At 46.6% G+C, this 18,684-nt stretch overlaps 1 protein-coding gene across 1 annotated transcript in view; it reads left to right on the top strand.

Annotated features, from left to right (window-relative positions):
- Nucleotides 1-11,229, top strand: part of LOC133538897 (tetraspanin-5) — a 46,259-nt gene extending 35,030 nt beyond the window's left edge. The window contains exons 9-10 of the mRNA XM_061880786.1: nt 7,006-7,048; nt 7,137-11,229. Of these exons, the coding sequence (XP_061736770.1) occupies nt 7,006-7,018 (13 nt within the window). The 3' untranslated portion in view covers nt 7,019-7,048; nt 7,137-11,229. The remainder of the gene's footprint in view (nt 1-7,005; nt 7,049-7,136) is intronic.
- Nucleotides 11,230-18,684: the final 7,455 nt, after the last annotated feature.

Here is an 18,684-nt window from a genome sequence, read left to right as displayed (position 1 = left end):
AAGAATCCCTGTGGGATGCAGAAACTGGCAAAGACATTTTCCGCAGCCACAAAATGCAAGGGGTCCATCATACCCAAAAACGCTGGCAGAGTAACAACAATATGAACGTTACACAAGGGTTAAGTCTCGTTTTAAGACCCATTTTTATTGTCTGGCTTTTAACACTACGTGTGTCGTGTTGTTCTCTGTGTTTTTAACATTTTGATTTCTATTTATTGTTTTAATTGGCTTTACCCTTTAAAATCGTATTTAAATCATCCATCCATCCATTTTATACCGCTTATTCCCTTTGGGATGGTGGGTGGCGCTGGTGCCTATCTCAGCTACAATCGGGTGGAAGGCGGTGTACACCCTGGACAAGTCGCCACCTCACCACGGGGCCAACACAGACAGACAACATTCACACACTAGGGACCATTTAGTGATGCCAATCGACCTATCCCCAGGTGCATGTCTTGGGATGTGGGAGGAGCCTATTCCCAGGTGCATGTCTTTGGAAGTGGGAGGGGCCTATCCCCAGGTGCATGTCTTTGGAGGTGGGAGGGGCCTATCCCCAGGTGCATGTCTTTGGAGGTGGGAGGGGCCTATCCCCAGGTGCATGTCTTCGGAGGTGGGAGGGGCCTACCCCCAGGTGCATGTCTTTTGGAGGTGGGAGGAGCCTATCCCCAGGTGCATGTCTTTTGGAGGTGGGAGGGGCCTATCCCCAGGTGCATGTCTTTTGGAGGTGGGAGGGGCCTATCCCCAGGTGCATGTCTTTTGGAGGTGGGAGGGGCCTATCCCCAGGTGCATGTCTTTTGGAGGTGGGAGGGGCCTCTCCCTAGGTGCATGTCTTTGGAGGTGGGAGGGACCTATCCCTAGGTGCATGTCTTTGGAGGTGGGAGGGGCCAACCCCAGGTGCATGTCTTTGGAGCTGGGAGGGGGCCTATCCCCAGGTGCATGTCTTTTGGAGGTGGGAGGGGCCTATCCCCAGGTGCATGTCTTTGGAGGTGGGAGGGGCTTATTACCAGGTGGATGTCTTTGGAGGTGGGAGGGGCCTATCCCCAGGTGGATGTCTTTGGAGATGGGAGGGGCCTATCCCTAGGTGCATGTCTTTGGAGGTGGGAGGGGCCTATCCTCAGGTGCAATACTTTGGAGCTGGGAGGGGGCCTATCCCCAGGTGCATGTCTTTTGGAGGTGGGAGGGGCCTATCCCCAGGTGCTCCTCTTTGGAGGTGGGAGGGGGCCTATCCCCAGGTGCATGTCTTTTGGAGGTGGGAGGGGCCTATCCCCAGGTGCATGTCTTTGGAGGTGGGAGGGGCTTATTACCAGGTGGATGTCTTTGGAGGTGGGAGGGGCCTATCCCCAGGTGGATGTCTTTGGAGATGGGAGGGGCCTATCCCTAGGTGCATGTCTTTGGAGGTGGGAGGGGCCTATCCTCAGGTGCAATACTTTGGAGCTGGGAGGGGGCCTATCCCCAGGTGCATGTCTTTTGGAGGTGAGAGGGGCCTATCCCCAGGTGCTTGTCTTTGGAGGTGGGAGGGGCCTATCCCCAGGTGGATGTCTTTGGAGATGGGAGGGGCCTATCCCTAGGTGCATGTCTTTGGAGGTGGGAGGGGCCTATCCTCAGGTGCATGTCTTTGGAGGTGGGAGGGGCCTACCCCCAGGTGCATGTCTTTTGGAGGTGGGAGGGGCCTATCCCCAGGTGCATATCTTTGGAGGTGGGAGGGGCCCATCCCCAGGTACATGTCTTTTGGAGGTGGGAGGGGCCTATCCCCAGGTGCATGTCTTTTGGAGGTGGGAGGGGCCTATCCCCAGGTGCATGTCTTTGGAGGTGGGAGGGGCCTATCCCCAGGTGTATGTATTTGGAGGTGGGAGGGGCCTATCCCCAGGTGTATGTCTTTGGAGGTAGGAGGGGCCTATCCCCAGGTGCATGTCTTTGGAGGTGGGAGGGGCTTATTCCCAGGTGCATGTCTTTGGAGGTGGGAGGGGCCTATCCCCAGGTGGATGTCTTTGGAGATGGGAGGGGCCTATCCCTAGGTGCATGTCTTTGGAGGTGGGAGGGGCCTATCCCCAGGTGCATGTCTTTTGGAGGTGGGAGGGGCCTATCCTCAGGTGCATGCCTTTGGAGGTGGGAGGGGCCTATCCCCAGGTGCATGTCTTTTGGGGGTGGGAGGGGCCTATCCCCAGGTGCATGTCTTTGGAGGTGGGAGGGGCCTATCCCCAGGTACATGTCTTTTGGAGGTGGGAGGGGCCTATCCCCAGGTGTATGTCTTTTGGAGGTGGGAGGGGCCTAACCCCAGGTGCATGTCTTTGGAGGTGGGAGGGGCCTATCCCCAGGTGTATGTCTTTGGAGGTGGGAGGGGCCTATCCCCAGGTGCATGTCTTTGGAGGTGGGAGGGGCCTATCCCCAGGTGTATGTCTTTGGAGGTGGGAGGGGCCAATCCCCAGGAGCATGTCTTTGGAGGTGGGAGGAAGCCAGAGTACCCAGAGAGAACCCATGCAGTCACGGGGAGAACGTTCAAACTCCACACTGAAAGATCCCGAGCCCGGGATTGAACCCAGGACTACTCAGGACCTTTGTATTGTGAGGCAGACGCACTAACCCCTCCTCCACCGTGCTGCCCCGTTTTTAATCATCCATCCATCCATCCATGGTCTTCCGCTTATCCGAGGTCGGGTCGCGGGGGCAACAGCCTAAGCAGGGAAACCCAGACTTCCCTCTCCCCACCCACTTCGTCTAGCTCTTCCCGGGGGATCCTGAGGCGTTCCCAGGCCAGCCGGGAGACATAGTCTTCCCAACGTGTCCTGGGTCTTCCCCGTGGCCTCCTACCGGTTGGACGTGCCCTAAACACCTCCCTCGGGAGGCGTTCGGGTGGCATCCTGACCAGATGCCCGAACCACCTCATCTGGCTCCTCTCGATGTGAAGGAGCAGCGGCTTTACTTTGAGTCCCTCCCAGATTACAGAACTTCTCACCCTATCTCTAAGGGAGAGCCCCGCCACACGGCGGGGGAAACTCATTTCGGCCGCTTGTACCCGTGATCTTATCCTTTCGGTCATGGCCCAAAGCTCATGACCATAGGTGAGGATGGGAACGTAGATCGACCGGTAAATTGAGAGCTTTGCCTTCCGGCTCAGCTCCTTCTTTACCACAACGGATCGGTACAACGTCCGCATTACTGAAGACGCCGCACCGATCCGCCTGTCGATCTCACGATCCACTCTTCCCTCACTCGTGAACAAGACTCCTAGGTACTTGAACTCCTCCACTTGGGGCAGGTTCTCCTCCGCAACCCGGAGATGGCATTCCACCCTTTTCCGGGCGAGAACCATGGACTCGGACTTGGAGGTGCTGATTCTCATTCCGGTCGCTTCACACTCGGCTGCGAACCGATCCAGCGAGAGCTGAAGATCCCGGTCAGATGAAGCCATCAGGACCACATCATCTGCAAAAAGCAGAGACCTAATCCTGCGGTTACCAAACCGGAACCCCTCAACGCCTTAAAAGTTATGAACAGAATCGGTGACAAAGGACAGCCTTGGCGGAGTCCAACTCTCACTGGAAATGTGTTCGACTTACTGCCGGCAATGCGGACCAAGCTCTGGCACTGATCATACAGGGAACGGACCGCCACAATAAGACAGTCCGATACCCCATACTCTCTGAGCACTCCCCACAGGACTTCCCGAGGGACACGGTCGAATGCTTTCTCCAAGTCCACAAAGCACATGTAGACTAGTTGGGCAAACTCCCATGCACCCTCAAGAACCCTGCCGAGAGTATAGAGCTGGTCCACAGTTCCACGACCAGGACGAAAACCACACTGTTCCTCCTGAATCCGAGGTTCGACTATCCGGCGTAGCCTCCTCTCCAGTACACCTGAATAAACCTTACCGGGAAGGCTGAGGAGTGTGATCCCACGATAGTTGGAACACACCCTCCGGTCCCCCTTCTTAAAGAGAGGAACCACCACCCCGGTCTGCCAATCCAGAGGTACCGCCCCCGATGTCCACGCGATGCTGCAAAGTCTTGTCAACCAAGACAGCCCCACAGCATCCAGAGCCTTAAGGAACTCCGGGCGGATCTCGTCCACCCCTGGGGCCTTGGCACCGAGGAGCTTTTTAACTACCTCAGCGACCTCATCCCCAGAAATAGGAGAGTCCACCACAGATTCCCCAGGCACTGCTTCCTCATAGGAAGACGTGTTGGTGGGATTGAGGAGGTCTTCGAAGTATTCCTTCCACATATCCACAACATCCGCAGTTGAGGTCAGCAGAACACCATCCGCACCATACACGGTGTTGATAGTGCACTGCTTCCCCTTCCTGAGGCGGCGGACGGTGGTCCAAAATCGCTTCGAAGTCGTCCGGAAGTCGTTTTCCATGGCTTCCCCGAACTCCTCCCATGTCCGAGTTTTTGCCTCCGCGACCGCTGAAGCTGGACACCGCTTGGCCTGTCGGTACCTGTCCACTGCCTCCGGAGTCCTATGAGCCAAGAGGACCCTATAGGAGTCCTTCTTCAGCTTGATGGCATCCCTCACCGCTGGTGTCCACCAAGGGGTTTTAGGATTTCCGCCCCGACAGGCACCAACTACCTTGCGGCCACAGCTCCGATCTGCCACCTCGACAATAGAAGTGCGGAACATGGTCCACTCGGACTCAATGTCCAGCACCTCCCTCGTGACATGTTCAAAGTTCTTCCGGAGGTGGGAATTGAAACTTTGTCTGACAGGAGACTCTGCCAGACGTTCCCAGCAGACCCTCACAATGCGTTTGGGCCTGCCAGGTCTGCCCGGCATCCTCCCCCACCATCGCAGCCAACTCACCACCAGGTGGTGATCGGTAGAAAGCTCCGCCCCTCTCTTCACCCGAGTGTCCAAAACATAAGGCCGCAAATCTGATGACACAACTACAAAGTCGATCATGGAACTGCGGCCTAAGGGGTCCTGGTGCCAAGTGCACATATGGACACCCTTATGTTTGAACATGGTGTTTGTTATGGACAAACTGTGACGAGCACAAAAGTCCAATAACAAAACACCACTCGGGTTCAGATCCGGGCGGCCATTCTTCCCAATCACGCCTCTCCAGGTTTCACTGTCGTTGCCAACGTGAGCGTTGAAGTCTCCCAGTAGGACAAGGGAATCACCCGGGGGAGCACTTTCCAGTACTCCCTCGAGTGTTCCCAAAAAGGGTGGGTACTCTGAACAGCTGTTTGGTGCATAAGCACAAACAACAGTCAGGACCCGTCCCCCCACCTGAAGGCGGAGGGAGACTACCCTTTTGTCCAGCCGGGGGGAAACAAGAATTGCCACCCCAGCCCGTCGCCTCTCACTGCCGGCAACGCCAGAGTGGAAGAGGGTCCAATCCCTCTCGAGAGAAGTGGTTCCAGAGCCCTTACTGTGCGTCGAAGTGAGTCCGACTATATCCAGCCGGAATTTCTCAACTTCGCGCTCTAGCTCAGGCTCTTTCCCCCCCAGTGACGTGACGTTCCACGTCCCAAGAGCTAGCTTTTGTAGCCGAGGATCGGACCGCCAAGTGCCCTGCCTTCGGCTGCCGCCCAGCTCACATTGCACCCGACCTCTATGGCCCCTGCTATGGGTGGTGAGCCCATTGGAGGGGTGACCCACGTTGCCTCTTCGGGATGTGCCCGGCCGGGCCCCATGGAAACAGGCCCGGCCACCAGGCGCTCGCCATCGTGCCCCACCTCCGGGCCTGGCTCCAGAGGGGAGCCCCGGTGACCCGCGTCCGGGCGAGGGGAATCTGGGTCCATGCTTTTTCTTCTTCATAGATGTCTTCGAGCTGCTCTTTGTCTGATCCCTCACCTAGAACCTGTTTGCTTTGGGAGACCCTACCAGGGGGCTTTATGCCCCCGGACAACATAGCTCCTAGGATCATTGGGACACGCAAACTCCTCTACCATGATAAGGTTGCAGCTCAGAGAGGAGGTTTTTAATCATTTCTTTATATATTGGTTTTATATTTTTTTGTTGTTTTTACTCAGTCATAAGGATAATATTTGAATATTGTTTTTAATATTGTTGTTTTTATCGTTTTTATCTTTGAACCTTTTTGAATAAGTCATACATGCTTTTATTTCAAGTCGCCTGGACTACTGCAATGCACTTTATGCTGGCATTAGCCAAAAAGCTCTCTCCCGGTTGCAGTTAGTCCAGAACGCGGCAACACGACTTTTAACAGGGGCCAGGAAACGCCAGCATATAACCCCAATTCTTCAGAGTTTGCACTGGCTTCCTGTTCATTTTAGAATTGATTTTAAAACATTGCTGTTTGTTTTTAAATCTTTACATGGACTGGCACCTCAATATATCTCGGACCTCATCCAAATTTACATTCCTGCGCGCGCTCTGAGTTCCGAGAGCCAGCTCCAGCTCGTGGTGCCCAAGACCAGATTTAAGACCAGGGGAGACAGGGCCTTCTCTGTGGTCGGCCCTAAGCTCTGGAACACTCTGCCGCTCCATGTTCAAACTGCTTCCACAGTGGAGTGTTTTAAGTCTCGTCTTAAGACCCACTTTTATTCTTTGGCTTTTAACACTACGTGAGTTGTGTGGTCCTCTGTCCTCTGTGTTTTTTATACACTTTGATTTCTATTTTACTGTTTTAATTGATTTTACCCTTTAAAATAGTTTTTAATCATATTTGTTTTTATATTGTTTTTATTGGTTTTATATTTATTTATTTTTTGTTTTTATTCAGTCATTGGTGGAGCATATTTTTTTTTTAACATTTTTTTATTATTATTTTTTTTTAAATATTGTTTTTAACATGGCTGTGCAGCACTTTGGAAACGTTATTGTTGTTTAAATGTGCTGTATAAATAAAGTGGATTGGATTGGATTGGACAGTGCAGCACTCTGGCAACATTTCTGTTGTTTAAATGTGTTACACAAAGAAAGTGGATTGGATTGATAATCTGGTGCGCCCTATGGTCCAGAAAATACGGTAAATTGTTTGTTTTTTTCTTTCTGGATAAATATAAACATATGTGTGCTTTACGTTTTGTACAGTTTGTTCACCTAAATGCGGCCGAGGGCAAGAAGGATGTACGAGGTACGACCCCCCCCCCCCCCCACCCCCCCCCCCCACCTGATTTGACCCCTTGTGGTGTGCGACTAAACTTCCCCACTTTTTCTCACAGGCCTCTTCAGCCTGGACACCAGCAGCGACCACGGGAGACACTTTACCAGCTTTACAGCCCGTCTGAGAACTCCTCCTTCAACCAATCATTCTTCAGCCTAAGCCCCGTGGCAGACACACTAACCCAGCGTTTAAGCTTCCCCTTCCTCCGATCATTTTTTTTACACCGGTAAGTGCGCCGTCTCTTTCTTCAATCTCCGGCTGGATGGTTTGTAAATGGAGTCGGGAGAGGAAGTGACGTCAGAAAGAGCGTCCCCACAGCCAGCTTCACAACTGGCGCCTTTGTAACTGGGAGGTAATCACTAGAAAGATGGAGACATGGCCGTGTTTCTCCTTCTACACGCTTGTGGGACTCAGCGTCATGTAAATACTACTTTTGTGGACCTGTTTTGGGGTCGACCTCCGACATTGCGTTGGGAAATCCAACGCGGTGGGGAAAGGGAAGGCCGGGTCAGCCCACCACTGCACTTTTTCATGCACAAATATAAAGTTCCTCTGAAAAAAAACACTGCATGCCTTCTGTGACTCGGACTCACCTGACTGTAGTACCTTAAAGTATTTGAAAATAGGCTAGTTTTGTGGTGAGTTGGTGGGTTAGCACTTTGTGTAAAAAAAAGAAAAATGATGGATGGGGTTTTAAGTTGCCGAGAATTAACCTGAGATTTTCCCCTGGCATTACCTTCATAAGTGTATGGATATATGAAGATTATTGACTATTTAAAATAGCTTGAGCATTCTCCAAAAACAACCTTTTAAGCACTTTAGGAACAATCAGCGGCTGGAATGATTTAGTCCTTGTAGTTCAACAGGCGGCCACTAGAGAAGGCACTTTCCTCAGCCCACTAAAAACGTCAATCATTTTAAAAGCAACTCCACTTATACACTTTGTAAACACTTACTTTCACTTCTTCTGTCTTTCTGTGGGTTGTGTTAATCATCTGTTTAAGTCATATTTTAAAATTGCTCATTTGGTGAGCTATATTTGGCTGTTTTTCCATATTTGACTTACTTAGGCAAGGCAACTTTATTTATATAGCACCTTTACAACAATTTTTAAATTGGACCAAAGTGCTTTACAGGTTAAAATGCATAGAGAAAGACAACAAAACAAACAAAAGAACATAAACAATGAATGAGCTAAACAAGATAATGCAAAAAGCAATACGGTAGAAGGGTTCCGAAAAAAAGTAAAATTGCAAGATAAGAAATAACAAAAGTGCGACAAATTGGAAAAAAAATAACTAAAGCAAAGGGGGGAAGGGACTAGAAATGGTGGCCTAGTGGGCGGGCTCAGCTCAGGTTAAACACCAGCGAGAAGAGGTAGGTCTTAAGAAGGGTTTTGATGACCCCCAGGCTCTGGGCTGACCTAATGTGGAGGGGAAAGCTGTTCCAGAGCTTATGAGCGCCAGTTTAGGCTCTGTCCCCTCTGGTCTTTAGCCTGGGGCTGTCCCTTCTGGTGTTTAGCCTGGATCTGTCCTCTCTGGTCTTTAGCCTTTCGCCTGGATCTGTCCCTTCTGGTCTTTAGCCTTTAGGATGGATCTTTCCCCTCTGGTCTTTAACCTTTAGCCTGGATCTGTCCCCTCTGGTCTTTAGCCTTTAGCCTGGATCTGTCCCCTCTGGTCTTTAGCCTTCAGCCTGGATCTGTCCCTACTGGTCTTTAGCCTTTAGCATGGATCTTTCCCCTCTGGTCTTTAGCCTTTAGCATGGATCTTTCCCCTCTGGCCTTTAGCCTGGATCTGTCCCCTCTGGTTTTTAGCCTTTAGCCTGGATCTGTCCCCACTGGTCATTAGCCTTTAGCCTGGATATGTCCCCACTGGTCTTTAGCCTTTAGGCTGGATTTGTCTCCACTGGTCTTTAGCCTTTAGCCTGGATCCGTCCCCTCTAGTATTTAGCCTTTAGGCTTGATCTGTCCCTACTGGTCTTTAGCCTTTAGCATGGATCGTTCCCCTCTGGCTTTTAGCCTGGATCTGTCCCTTCTGGTCTTTAGCCTTCAGCCTGGATCTGTCCCTACTGGTCTTTAGCCTTTAGCATGGATCTTTCCCCTCTGGCCTTTAGCCTGGATCTGTCCCCTCTGGTCTTTAGCCTTTAGCATGGATCTGTCCCCTCTGGTTTTTACCCTTTAGCCTGGATCTGTCCCCACCGGTCATTAGCCTTTAGCCTGGATATGTCCCCACTGGTCTTTAGCCTTTAGGCTGGATTTGTCTCCACTGGTCTTTAGCCTTTAGCCTGGATCCGTCCCCTCTAGTCTTTAGCCTTTAGGCTTGATCTGTCCCTACTGGTCTTTAGCCTTTAGCATGGATCGTTCCCCTCTGGCTTTTAGCCTGGATCTGTCCCCTCTGGTCTTTAGCCTTTCGCCTGGATCTGTCCCTTCTGGTCTTTAGCCTTTAGCCTGGATCTGTCCCTACTGGTCTTTAGCCTTTAGCATGGATTGTTCCCCTCTGGCCTTTAGCCTGGATCTGTCCCCTCTGGTCTTTAGCCTTTAGCCTGGATTTGTCCCCATTGGTCTTTAGCCTTTAGCCCTGATATGTCCCCACTGGTCTTTAGCCTTTAGCCCTGATCTGTCCCCTCTGGTCTTTAGCCTTTAGCCTGGATCTGTCCCCTCTGGTCTGTAGCTTTTAGCCTGGATCTGTCCCCTCTGGTCGTTAGCCTTTAGGCTGGATCTGTCCCCTCTGGTCGTTAGCCTTTAGGCTGGATCTGTCACCTCTGGTCTTTAGCCTTTAGCCTGGATCTGTCCCCTCTGGTCTTTAGGCTTTAGCCTGGATCTGTCCCTACTGGTCTTTAGCCTTTAGCATGGATTGTTCCCCTCTGGCCTTTAGCCTGGATCTGTCCCCTCTGGTCTTTAGCCTTTAGCCTGGATTTGTCCCCACTGGTCTTTAGCCCTGATATGTCCCCACTGGTCTTTAGCCTTTAGCCCGATCTGTCCCCTCTGGTCTTTAGCCTTTAGCCTGGATCTGTCCCCTCTGGTCTGTAGCCTTTAGCCTGGATCTGTCCCCTCTGGTCGTTAGCCTTTAGGCTGGATCTGTCCCTACTGGTCTTTAGCCTTTAGCATGGATCGTTCCCCTCTGGCCTTTAGCCTAGATCTGTCCCCACTGGTCTTTAGCCTTTAGCCTGGATCTGTCCCCACTGGTCTTTAGCCTTTAGCCTGGATCTGTCCCCACTGGTCTTTAGCCTGGATCTGTCCCCTCTGGTCTTTAGCCTTTAGCCAGGATCTGTCCCCTCTGATCTTTTAAATGGTGAATGGTCTTACTTGTATAGCACTTTTCTACTTTTAGCCTGGATCTATCCCCTCTGGTCTTTTAGCCAGGATCTGTTCCCTCTGGTATTTTAGCCTGGATCTATCCCCTCTGGTCTTTTAGCCAGGATCTGTTCCCTCTGGTATTTTAGCCTGGATCTGTTCCCTCTGGTCTTTAGCCTGGATCTGGGGACACCCAGCAGCAGTCGGTCAGCTGACCTTAGGGCTCTAGACGAGGTATGATGGTGCAGAAGCTTGGTCAGGTATTGTGGGGCCAGACCATTTAGGGATTTAAAACCAATTAAAAGTAATTTAAAATGAATGCGGTGACGGACAGGAGGGAGCTAGTGGAGTGAGGCCAGGACTGGGGTGGGCACGCCTTTTTGGTACCGGTGAGGAGACGGGCAGCCGCGTTTTGCACAAGCTGCAGACGGCGGAGTGATGCCCGATCAATGCCAGCGTACAGTGACTTGTTGTTGTTGTCTAGCCGCTGTGTGATGAAGGCGTGGCTAGAAGGCTCCAGGTCGCTCTGGGAGAGAGAGGTTTATAGATTAGATTATAATGTACTATAACAATGTTTGCACACACGCATTATTTAATGTCTGCAACATGCTTTGCAGTCACACTCACTGGATGAAACACTTTATGTTCTGTTTACTTGTTTCCACCAAAAACTTCAAAGGATTGTTCATGTTGCTTAAACTCACTCTTTTGTACCACTCAGTGCCAAATATGTCATTTCTACATATTCCCCGTTGAAGTTGAATATTGTTTCCTGGAATGTTGTTCCGACATCTGGTGAAGAACTGGATCGTGACAATGTTGTAAATATGTTTGAATAAATGTGCTTCTTTGTACAGATTGTGGACACTGTCAAGCTCTCTGTTGTTTTTATTTTTGAGCATCATTGCCATCTGACTTTGACAACAATATTTACACAAACTCTAGTGTCAGGACTAGGACTGCGGTGCGGTCTGTTTTCCCCTGGTGCAAAGCGATGTGAAAATAACGACATCTTTCAATATTGGCTCGAAAGTACTACAAAAACATAGGGTATAAACAAAAGGCGCTCACAGCGGAGGTACAAAACTTGACTCTGAAAACAAAAACTAGCACATAGGCAGAACTATGGACAAAAAATGAAAACACTCCGTATTTCCTTGAATTGCCGCCGGGTATATAGTATGCGCCTGCCTACAATTACTGTCGGGTCAAACTCTTTTTCGCAAAATAATTAGCGCATGCTTAGCATTACCGCCGGCTCAGGATTAACGCCGGGTCAAACTCGTTTCGAGAAATATTATTTTTATTAGCGCATTTCTAGAATTTTTGTTTAGTACAGTAGCATTGCTAACCCAACAAGGGACTCCTTCCAGTAGCTCCACCCATTCGGCAGATGACTTTATGAAGTTCTTTAATAAGAAAATTGAACTTATTAGAAAGGAGATTAAAGACAATGTGTCTCAGCTACAACTGGGTTATAGTAACACAGATACGACTGTATATACGGCGGATACTGCAAATATCCAAAATAGTTTCTCTCGTTTTGATGAAATAACACTAGAAGAATTGTTACAACGTGTAAATGGAATAAAACAAACAACATGTTTACTTGACCCACTTCCTGGGAAACTTATCAAGGAGCTTTTTGTATTATTAGGTCCATCAGTGCTAAATATTATAAACTTATCACTTTCCTCGGGCACTGTTCCCCTAGCATTCAAAAAAGGGGTTATTCATCCTCTCCTTAAAAGACCTAACCTCGATCCTGACCTCATGGTAAACTACCGACCGGTGTCTCACTTTCCCTTTATTTCGAAAATCCTCGAAAAAATTGTTGCAGAGCAGCTAAATGAACACTTAGCGTTTAACAATCTATGTGAAACCTTTCAATCCGGTTTCAGGGCAAATCACTCGACTGAGACAGCCCTCGCAAAATTGACTAATGATCTATTGCTAACGATGGACTCTGATGCGTCATCTATGTTACTGCTCCTCGATCTTAGCGCTGCTTTCGATACCGTCGATCATAATATTTTATTAGAGCGTATCAAAACACGAATTGGTATGTCAGACTCAGCCCTGTCTTGGTTTAACTCTTATCTTACTGATAGGATGCAGTGCGTCTCCCATAACAGTGTGACCTCAGACTATGTTAAGGTAACGTGTGGAGTTCCCCAGGGTTCGGTCCTTGGCCCTGTACTCTTTAGCATCTACATGCTGCCGCTAGGTGACGTCATACGCAAATACGGTATTAGCTTTCACTGCTATGCTGATGACACCCAACTCTACATGCCCCTAAAGCTGACCAACACGCCGGACTGTAGTCAGTTGGAAGCGTGTCTTAATGAAATTAAACAATGGATGTCCGCTAACTTTTTGCAACCCTAACCCTAACGCCAAAAAAACGGTAATGCTGATTATCGGTCCTGCTAGTCACCGACCTCTATTTAGTTTTACAACTTTAACATTTGACAACCAAATAATAAAACAAGGTGACTCGGTAAAAAATCTGGGTATTATCTTCGACCCAACTCTCTCCTTTGAGTCACACATTAAAAGCGTTACTAAAACGGCCTTCTTTCATCTCCGTAATATCGCTAAAATTTGCTCCATTTTATCCACTAAAGACGCCGAGATCATTATCCATGCGTTTGTTACGTCTCGCCTCGATTACTGTAACGTATTATTTTCGGGTCTCCCCATGTCTAGCATTAAAAGATTACAGTTGGTACAAAATGCGGCTGCTAGACTTTTGACAAGAACAAGAAAGTTTGATCACATTACGCCTGTACTGGCTCACCTGCACTGGCTTCCTGTGCACTTAAGATGTGACTTTAAGGTTTTACTAATTACGTATAAAATAATACACGGTCTAGCTCCAGCCTATCTTGCCGATTGTATTGTACCATATGTCCCGGCAAGAAATCTGCGTTCAAAAGACTCCGGCTTATTAGTGATTCCTAGAGCCCAAAAAAAGTCTGCGGGCTATAGAGCGTTTTCTGTTCGGGCTCCAGTACTCTGGAATGCCCTCCCGGTAACAGTTCGAGATGCTACCTCAGTAGAAGCATTTAAGTCTCACCTTAAAACTCATCTGTATACTCTAGCCTTTAAATAGACCTCCTTTTTAGACCAGTTGATCTGCCGCTTCTTTTCTTTCTCCTATGTCCCCCCCTCCCTTGTGGAGGGGGTCCGGTCCGATGACCATGGATGAAGTACTGGCTGTACAGAGTCGAGACCCAGGATGGACCGCTTGTCGGGACCCAGGACTGACCGCTCGCCTGTATCGATTGGGGACATCTCTACGCTGCTGATCCGCCTCCGCTTGAGATGGTCTCCTATGGACGGGACTCTCGCTGCTGTCTTGGATCCGCTTTGAACTGAACTATCGCGGCTGTGTTGGAGCCACTATGGATTGAACTTTCACAGCATCATGTTAGACCCGCTCGACATCCATTGCTTTCGGTCCCCTAGAGGGGGGGGGGGTTGCCCACATTTGAGGTCCTCTCCAAGGTTTCTCATAGTCAGCATTGTCACTGGCGTCCCACTGGATGTGAATTCTCCCTGCCCACTGGGTGTGAGTTTTCCTTGCCCTTTTTGTGGGTTCTTCCGAGGATGTTGTAGTCGTAATGATTTGTGCAGTCCTTTGAGACATTTGTGATTTGAGGCTATATAAATAAAAATTGATTGATTGATTGAATTTCCGCCGGGTCAAACTTGTCACGTCACGAGTGACACTTCACCTGTCATCATTTTCAAAACGGAGGAGGCTGATTTCAATCATTTGACATCGCATAAAGGGAAGAAGATTAAGAGCTATTCAGTAGGATTTAAGGACAAAGCTATTGAATACGCTAAAAAGAACAGTAAGCAGCTATGTTTTATTAATATACCGTAGCTGCGTGTGTCAAACATGAGTCATTAAATGACTCCCGCCTCCTGGTGGTAGAGGGCGCTAGTGATCTTTCTTGCGACTACTCTGCTGCAGAAGAAGTGACAACAAGCAGCAAGAGTCAGCAGCGATCGTTTATTTTTTCCTCTCGCTTTCACTTTTAACATGGAGGATTACATATCTAAAATAAAACAGTTTTCTAAACTGGACTTTCAATCGGAGCAGGAGGTAATAAAGGAAGATCTCCATCAAGACAGAGAGACTTTTAAAACTGAAGAAAGATAAGGAAGACTTCTATAAACAAGTTATCGATGCTTTTGAAGGAGGTGTGCATGGACTTCATTTATAAGTAAAGGTAAGACCATAATAAAGATTTTTTTAATTAAATGGGCTTTTCATGATGGTATCCTTACATCACACTCATTTATAAGCACAGGCCTAAATTTACCGCATGCCTTTGGTAAACGCCGGAGTGAGAGAGGTTTTAAATGAATTAGCGCCCCGGCGGCAATTCAAGGAAATACGGTGCTGTGACATGAAACGAGCATGAAAAAGCGCAGCATGGATCAGCAGCATGAATAAGAAGGGTGTGTAGAGGCTGATCTCGCCAGGCTGACTGCCTGGCAACTACAGGCTTAAAAGGTGATGTGATTGACAACAGGTGCATGAGTCCAAGTGAATCAGGTGCGTGACATGAGGACAGGTGAAAACTATATGGGTTGTCATGGAAACAAAACAGGAAGTGAAAAAAACAAACAGAACGTAGCCAAAATACACATGATCACCACGACATGACATCTAGAGCTCTTCTTTTCCTACATGATGGCTCTATTTCATGACAAAGTCAACGACCACACTGTTAGAGTCTAAATCTGCTTCCTAAATAATGTTCTATTTAAATATTCACAGGCATAAACACACAATCCTTTAATTTTGGAATAGTAATTTATTTTTTTTAAAACCTACTATAAATAAATGCCTAGTGAAATATAAGATGCAGAGGAAGGAACATTTTTAAAATAAAAAGTGAGCTATGGATGCTAACACCTTGCTAATGTTCTGGCAAAACAAGTTATTTTGATTGCAGTGTTATTGGCAAACAGAGCTCAATCTGTGTACTGATTTGTGTGTCTGTATGTCAATTTGTGTGTGCCTGATCTGATCCGTCTGCTTTGTGTTTAATTTGTGGGTCCCTATTGCGATTGGTGTGTGTAAAAAATAAAAAATAAAAATAAATCAGTCCGTAATTTCGATCTATTTGTGTGTGTGTGTATTCAGATTGGTGTGAAGCAGGAACCCTGATTGGTTGTCTTTTTACACCTGGTTGTTGCTACACTTCAGTGATCTGAACGTGTAAAGCAAGGGTGTCCAAAGTGCGGCTCGGGGGCCATTTTTTAACGGCCCCACGGCCCAGTTCAAAAATATTATTGAAAAAAATATTTAAAACATAAATAGTGTAATGAAAGAGCAAACAGGTGGAATGTAACAATAAAATGTTGCAATGTTTACTCTAATAACACAAAGCTGTCATGCAGGCTGTTTATTTCTTTAAAAAATAATAATGAATCAAAATCTATGTCATTATGAATTATTGACCTATTCAAGGCTCCGAAAAAATCACAATAAATATTCCATTTTGAGATATTTTTTGAGGGAAATTTTGCATGTTTTGTGTTTCCCCATACATAAACAACAATACAACTTCTAATTGACGAATAGATCTGAAGGTAATCTCGAGATTATTGTGTTAAAAGTAAACAGTAAAAAAAAAAATCAATCAATCAATGTTTACTTATATAGCCCTAAATCACTTGTGTCTCAAAGGGCTGCAATATAATTTATGTTTTTAAACACTTCAATGAGTAGGACCCTTTTTGATCCCCATAATTTTAATGCGATTTGTTTTTAAGTGTCATTGCTCAAAAAAAAAAAAAAATGAAATCAATGGTGTCATGAGTAATTGACCTTTTTAAGGCTCTAATTCTCATATAATCTCAAATATTCAACTTAAAATATTTATTGGGTGAAAATATTGCATATTTTGTGTTTTTGTCCATAAAAAACAGGGTTTTCTTTGACAAAAAGAGCATACAACTTAAATCTTTAAAAATGTTATATCGACAGAATGACCTCATGTTGATCTAGAGATTTAAAGAGGAACATTATCACCAAACCTTTGCAAGCGTCAATATATACCTTGATGTTGCAGAAAAAAGACCATGTATTTTGTTAACCGATTTCCGAACTCTAAATGGGTGAATTCTGGCAAATTAAACGCCTTTCTGTTTATCGGTCTTTTAGCGATGACGTCAGAACGTGACGTCACCGAGGTAACACACCCGCCATTTTCATTTTCACATTACAAACACCGGGTCTCAGCTCTGTTATTTTCCGTTTTTTCGACTATTTTTTGGAACCTTGGAGACATCATGCCTCGTCGGTGTGTTGTCGGAGGGTGTAACAACACTAACAGGGAAGGATTCAAGTTGCACCACTGGCAAGAAATCTGCCGCCAGACCCCCATTGAATGTGCCAGAGTGTCTGCACATTTGACCGGCGATGCTAAGACAGACATGGCACAGAGATGTATGGATAACCTGCAGATGCATTTGCAACGATTAAGTCAACGAAATCACAAAGGTGAGTTTTGTTGATGTTGTTGACTTATGTGCTAATCAGAAATATTTGGTCACGGCATGACTGCCAGCTAATCGATGCTAACATGCTACGCCAATCGATGCTAACATGCTATTTACGCTAGCTGTATGTACATTTGAAACTAGATACCCACATTTAATGCGAAACAAACACTTACCAATCGACGGTTTTAAGTTGCTCCAGTGTCACAAGATGCGAAAGTCTTGATCGTTTGGTCTGCACATTTTACCGGCGATGCTAATAAGGCAGCCATGCTGTGGGCCACTTCATTAGGTACACCCATGCTATGGCCGAATAGTGTCAATAGCTAGTCGCTCAATAGCTTCAATTTCTTCTTCAATTTCATTTTCGCTATCTGCCTCCATACTCCGACCATCTGTTTCAATACATGCGTAATCTGTTGAATCGCTTAAGCCGCTGAAATCCGAGTCTGAATCCGAGCTAATGTCGCTATATCTTGCAGCCCAGTATGACGTCAGAGGGAAATGGACAGACGCATCGCAAATAGGGAAAAACAAGAACTTAAAAGCTTTTTTCGGGATATTCCGGGAGGTGTAAAATTTTGAAAACAACTTCAAAAAATAAAACAAGCCACTGGGAACTGATTTTTATTGTTTTAAACCCTTTTGAAATTGTGATAATGTTCCCCTTGAAAAATAATACAAATAATAATACTGAATATTGATACATTTTTTATATTTTTTTTGCCCAAAATCCTATGGGGACTGAGTGGAGGCCTAAATGTATATTTTTTTATACATATACTGTATTGGTTTTTAAAATAAAAAATATCAAAATGGCCCTTGCTTGCTTTGATTTTTCAGTGTGCGGCCCTCAGTGGAAAAAGTTTGGACACCCCTGGTGTAAAGACTTGTCTATCTGTGTTGGCCCTGTGGTAAGCTTGTGACTTAAGTTCAAGTTAAAGTAGCAATGATAGTCACACACACACACTAGGTGTGGTGAAATTTGTCCTCTGCATTTGACCCATCCCCTTGGTCACCCCCTGGGAGGTGAGGGAAGCAGTGGGCAGCAGCGGTGCCGCGCCCGGGAATCATTTTTGGTGATTTAACCCCCAATTCCAACTCTTGATGCTGAGTGCCAGAAAGGAAAAAAAAAACACATGACCTGCTCACCTTTGACACAGGTAACTTAGCATGACTTTCTTTATTGTAAACAAGCTAAACATATTATTCCATGCGGAAAACTGATACATGTTTTATTGTAATATTCATACAAAGTGACTGTGTTCAAATTAGGGGACTCTTGTTTGTATTTGTACCTGTCAATTCTGCCATTTCATCATACTACAGGTAGTGGGTGAAAGGTCAAGGCATATTTCCAAAAGATGGCGTGCAGGAGATAAAGTAAGTTGCATCACATACTCACTACTCACAATGCCAAGGAACAAGGTAGCATTCTGTATGTAGTGTTCCCAAATGTTCAAAGTCATGTTGGATGTTGCTTCTGCTGCAACATGAACTGTTAAAACTTACACCGCACGCCACCAGCCTCAGGATCAACCATGAAAGCTGAGGTAGCAAAGTGGTCTGTACTTGCAAGAAACTATATTCTTAAAGTTGTTCTTGGTGTGTGTGTATATATATATGTATGTATGTATATATATATAAATATATATAAATATATATATATATATATATATATATATATATATATATAAAATATGGATATATATAATAAATATATGTGTGTATATATATATATAATATGTATATAATAAATATATGTGTGTGTATATATATATAATAT

The sequence above is a fragment of the Nerophis ophidion genome, linkage group LG20 (genome assembly GCF_033978795.1).
Source record: "Nerophis ophidion isolate RoL-2023_Sa linkage group LG20, RoL_Noph_v1.0, whole genome shotgun sequence".
NCBI classification, from domain to species: domain Eukaryota; kingdom Metazoa; phylum Chordata; class Actinopteri; order Syngnathiformes; family Syngnathidae; genus Nerophis; species Nerophis ophidion.
This window is presented reverse-complemented; position numbering and strand designations above follow the sequence as displayed.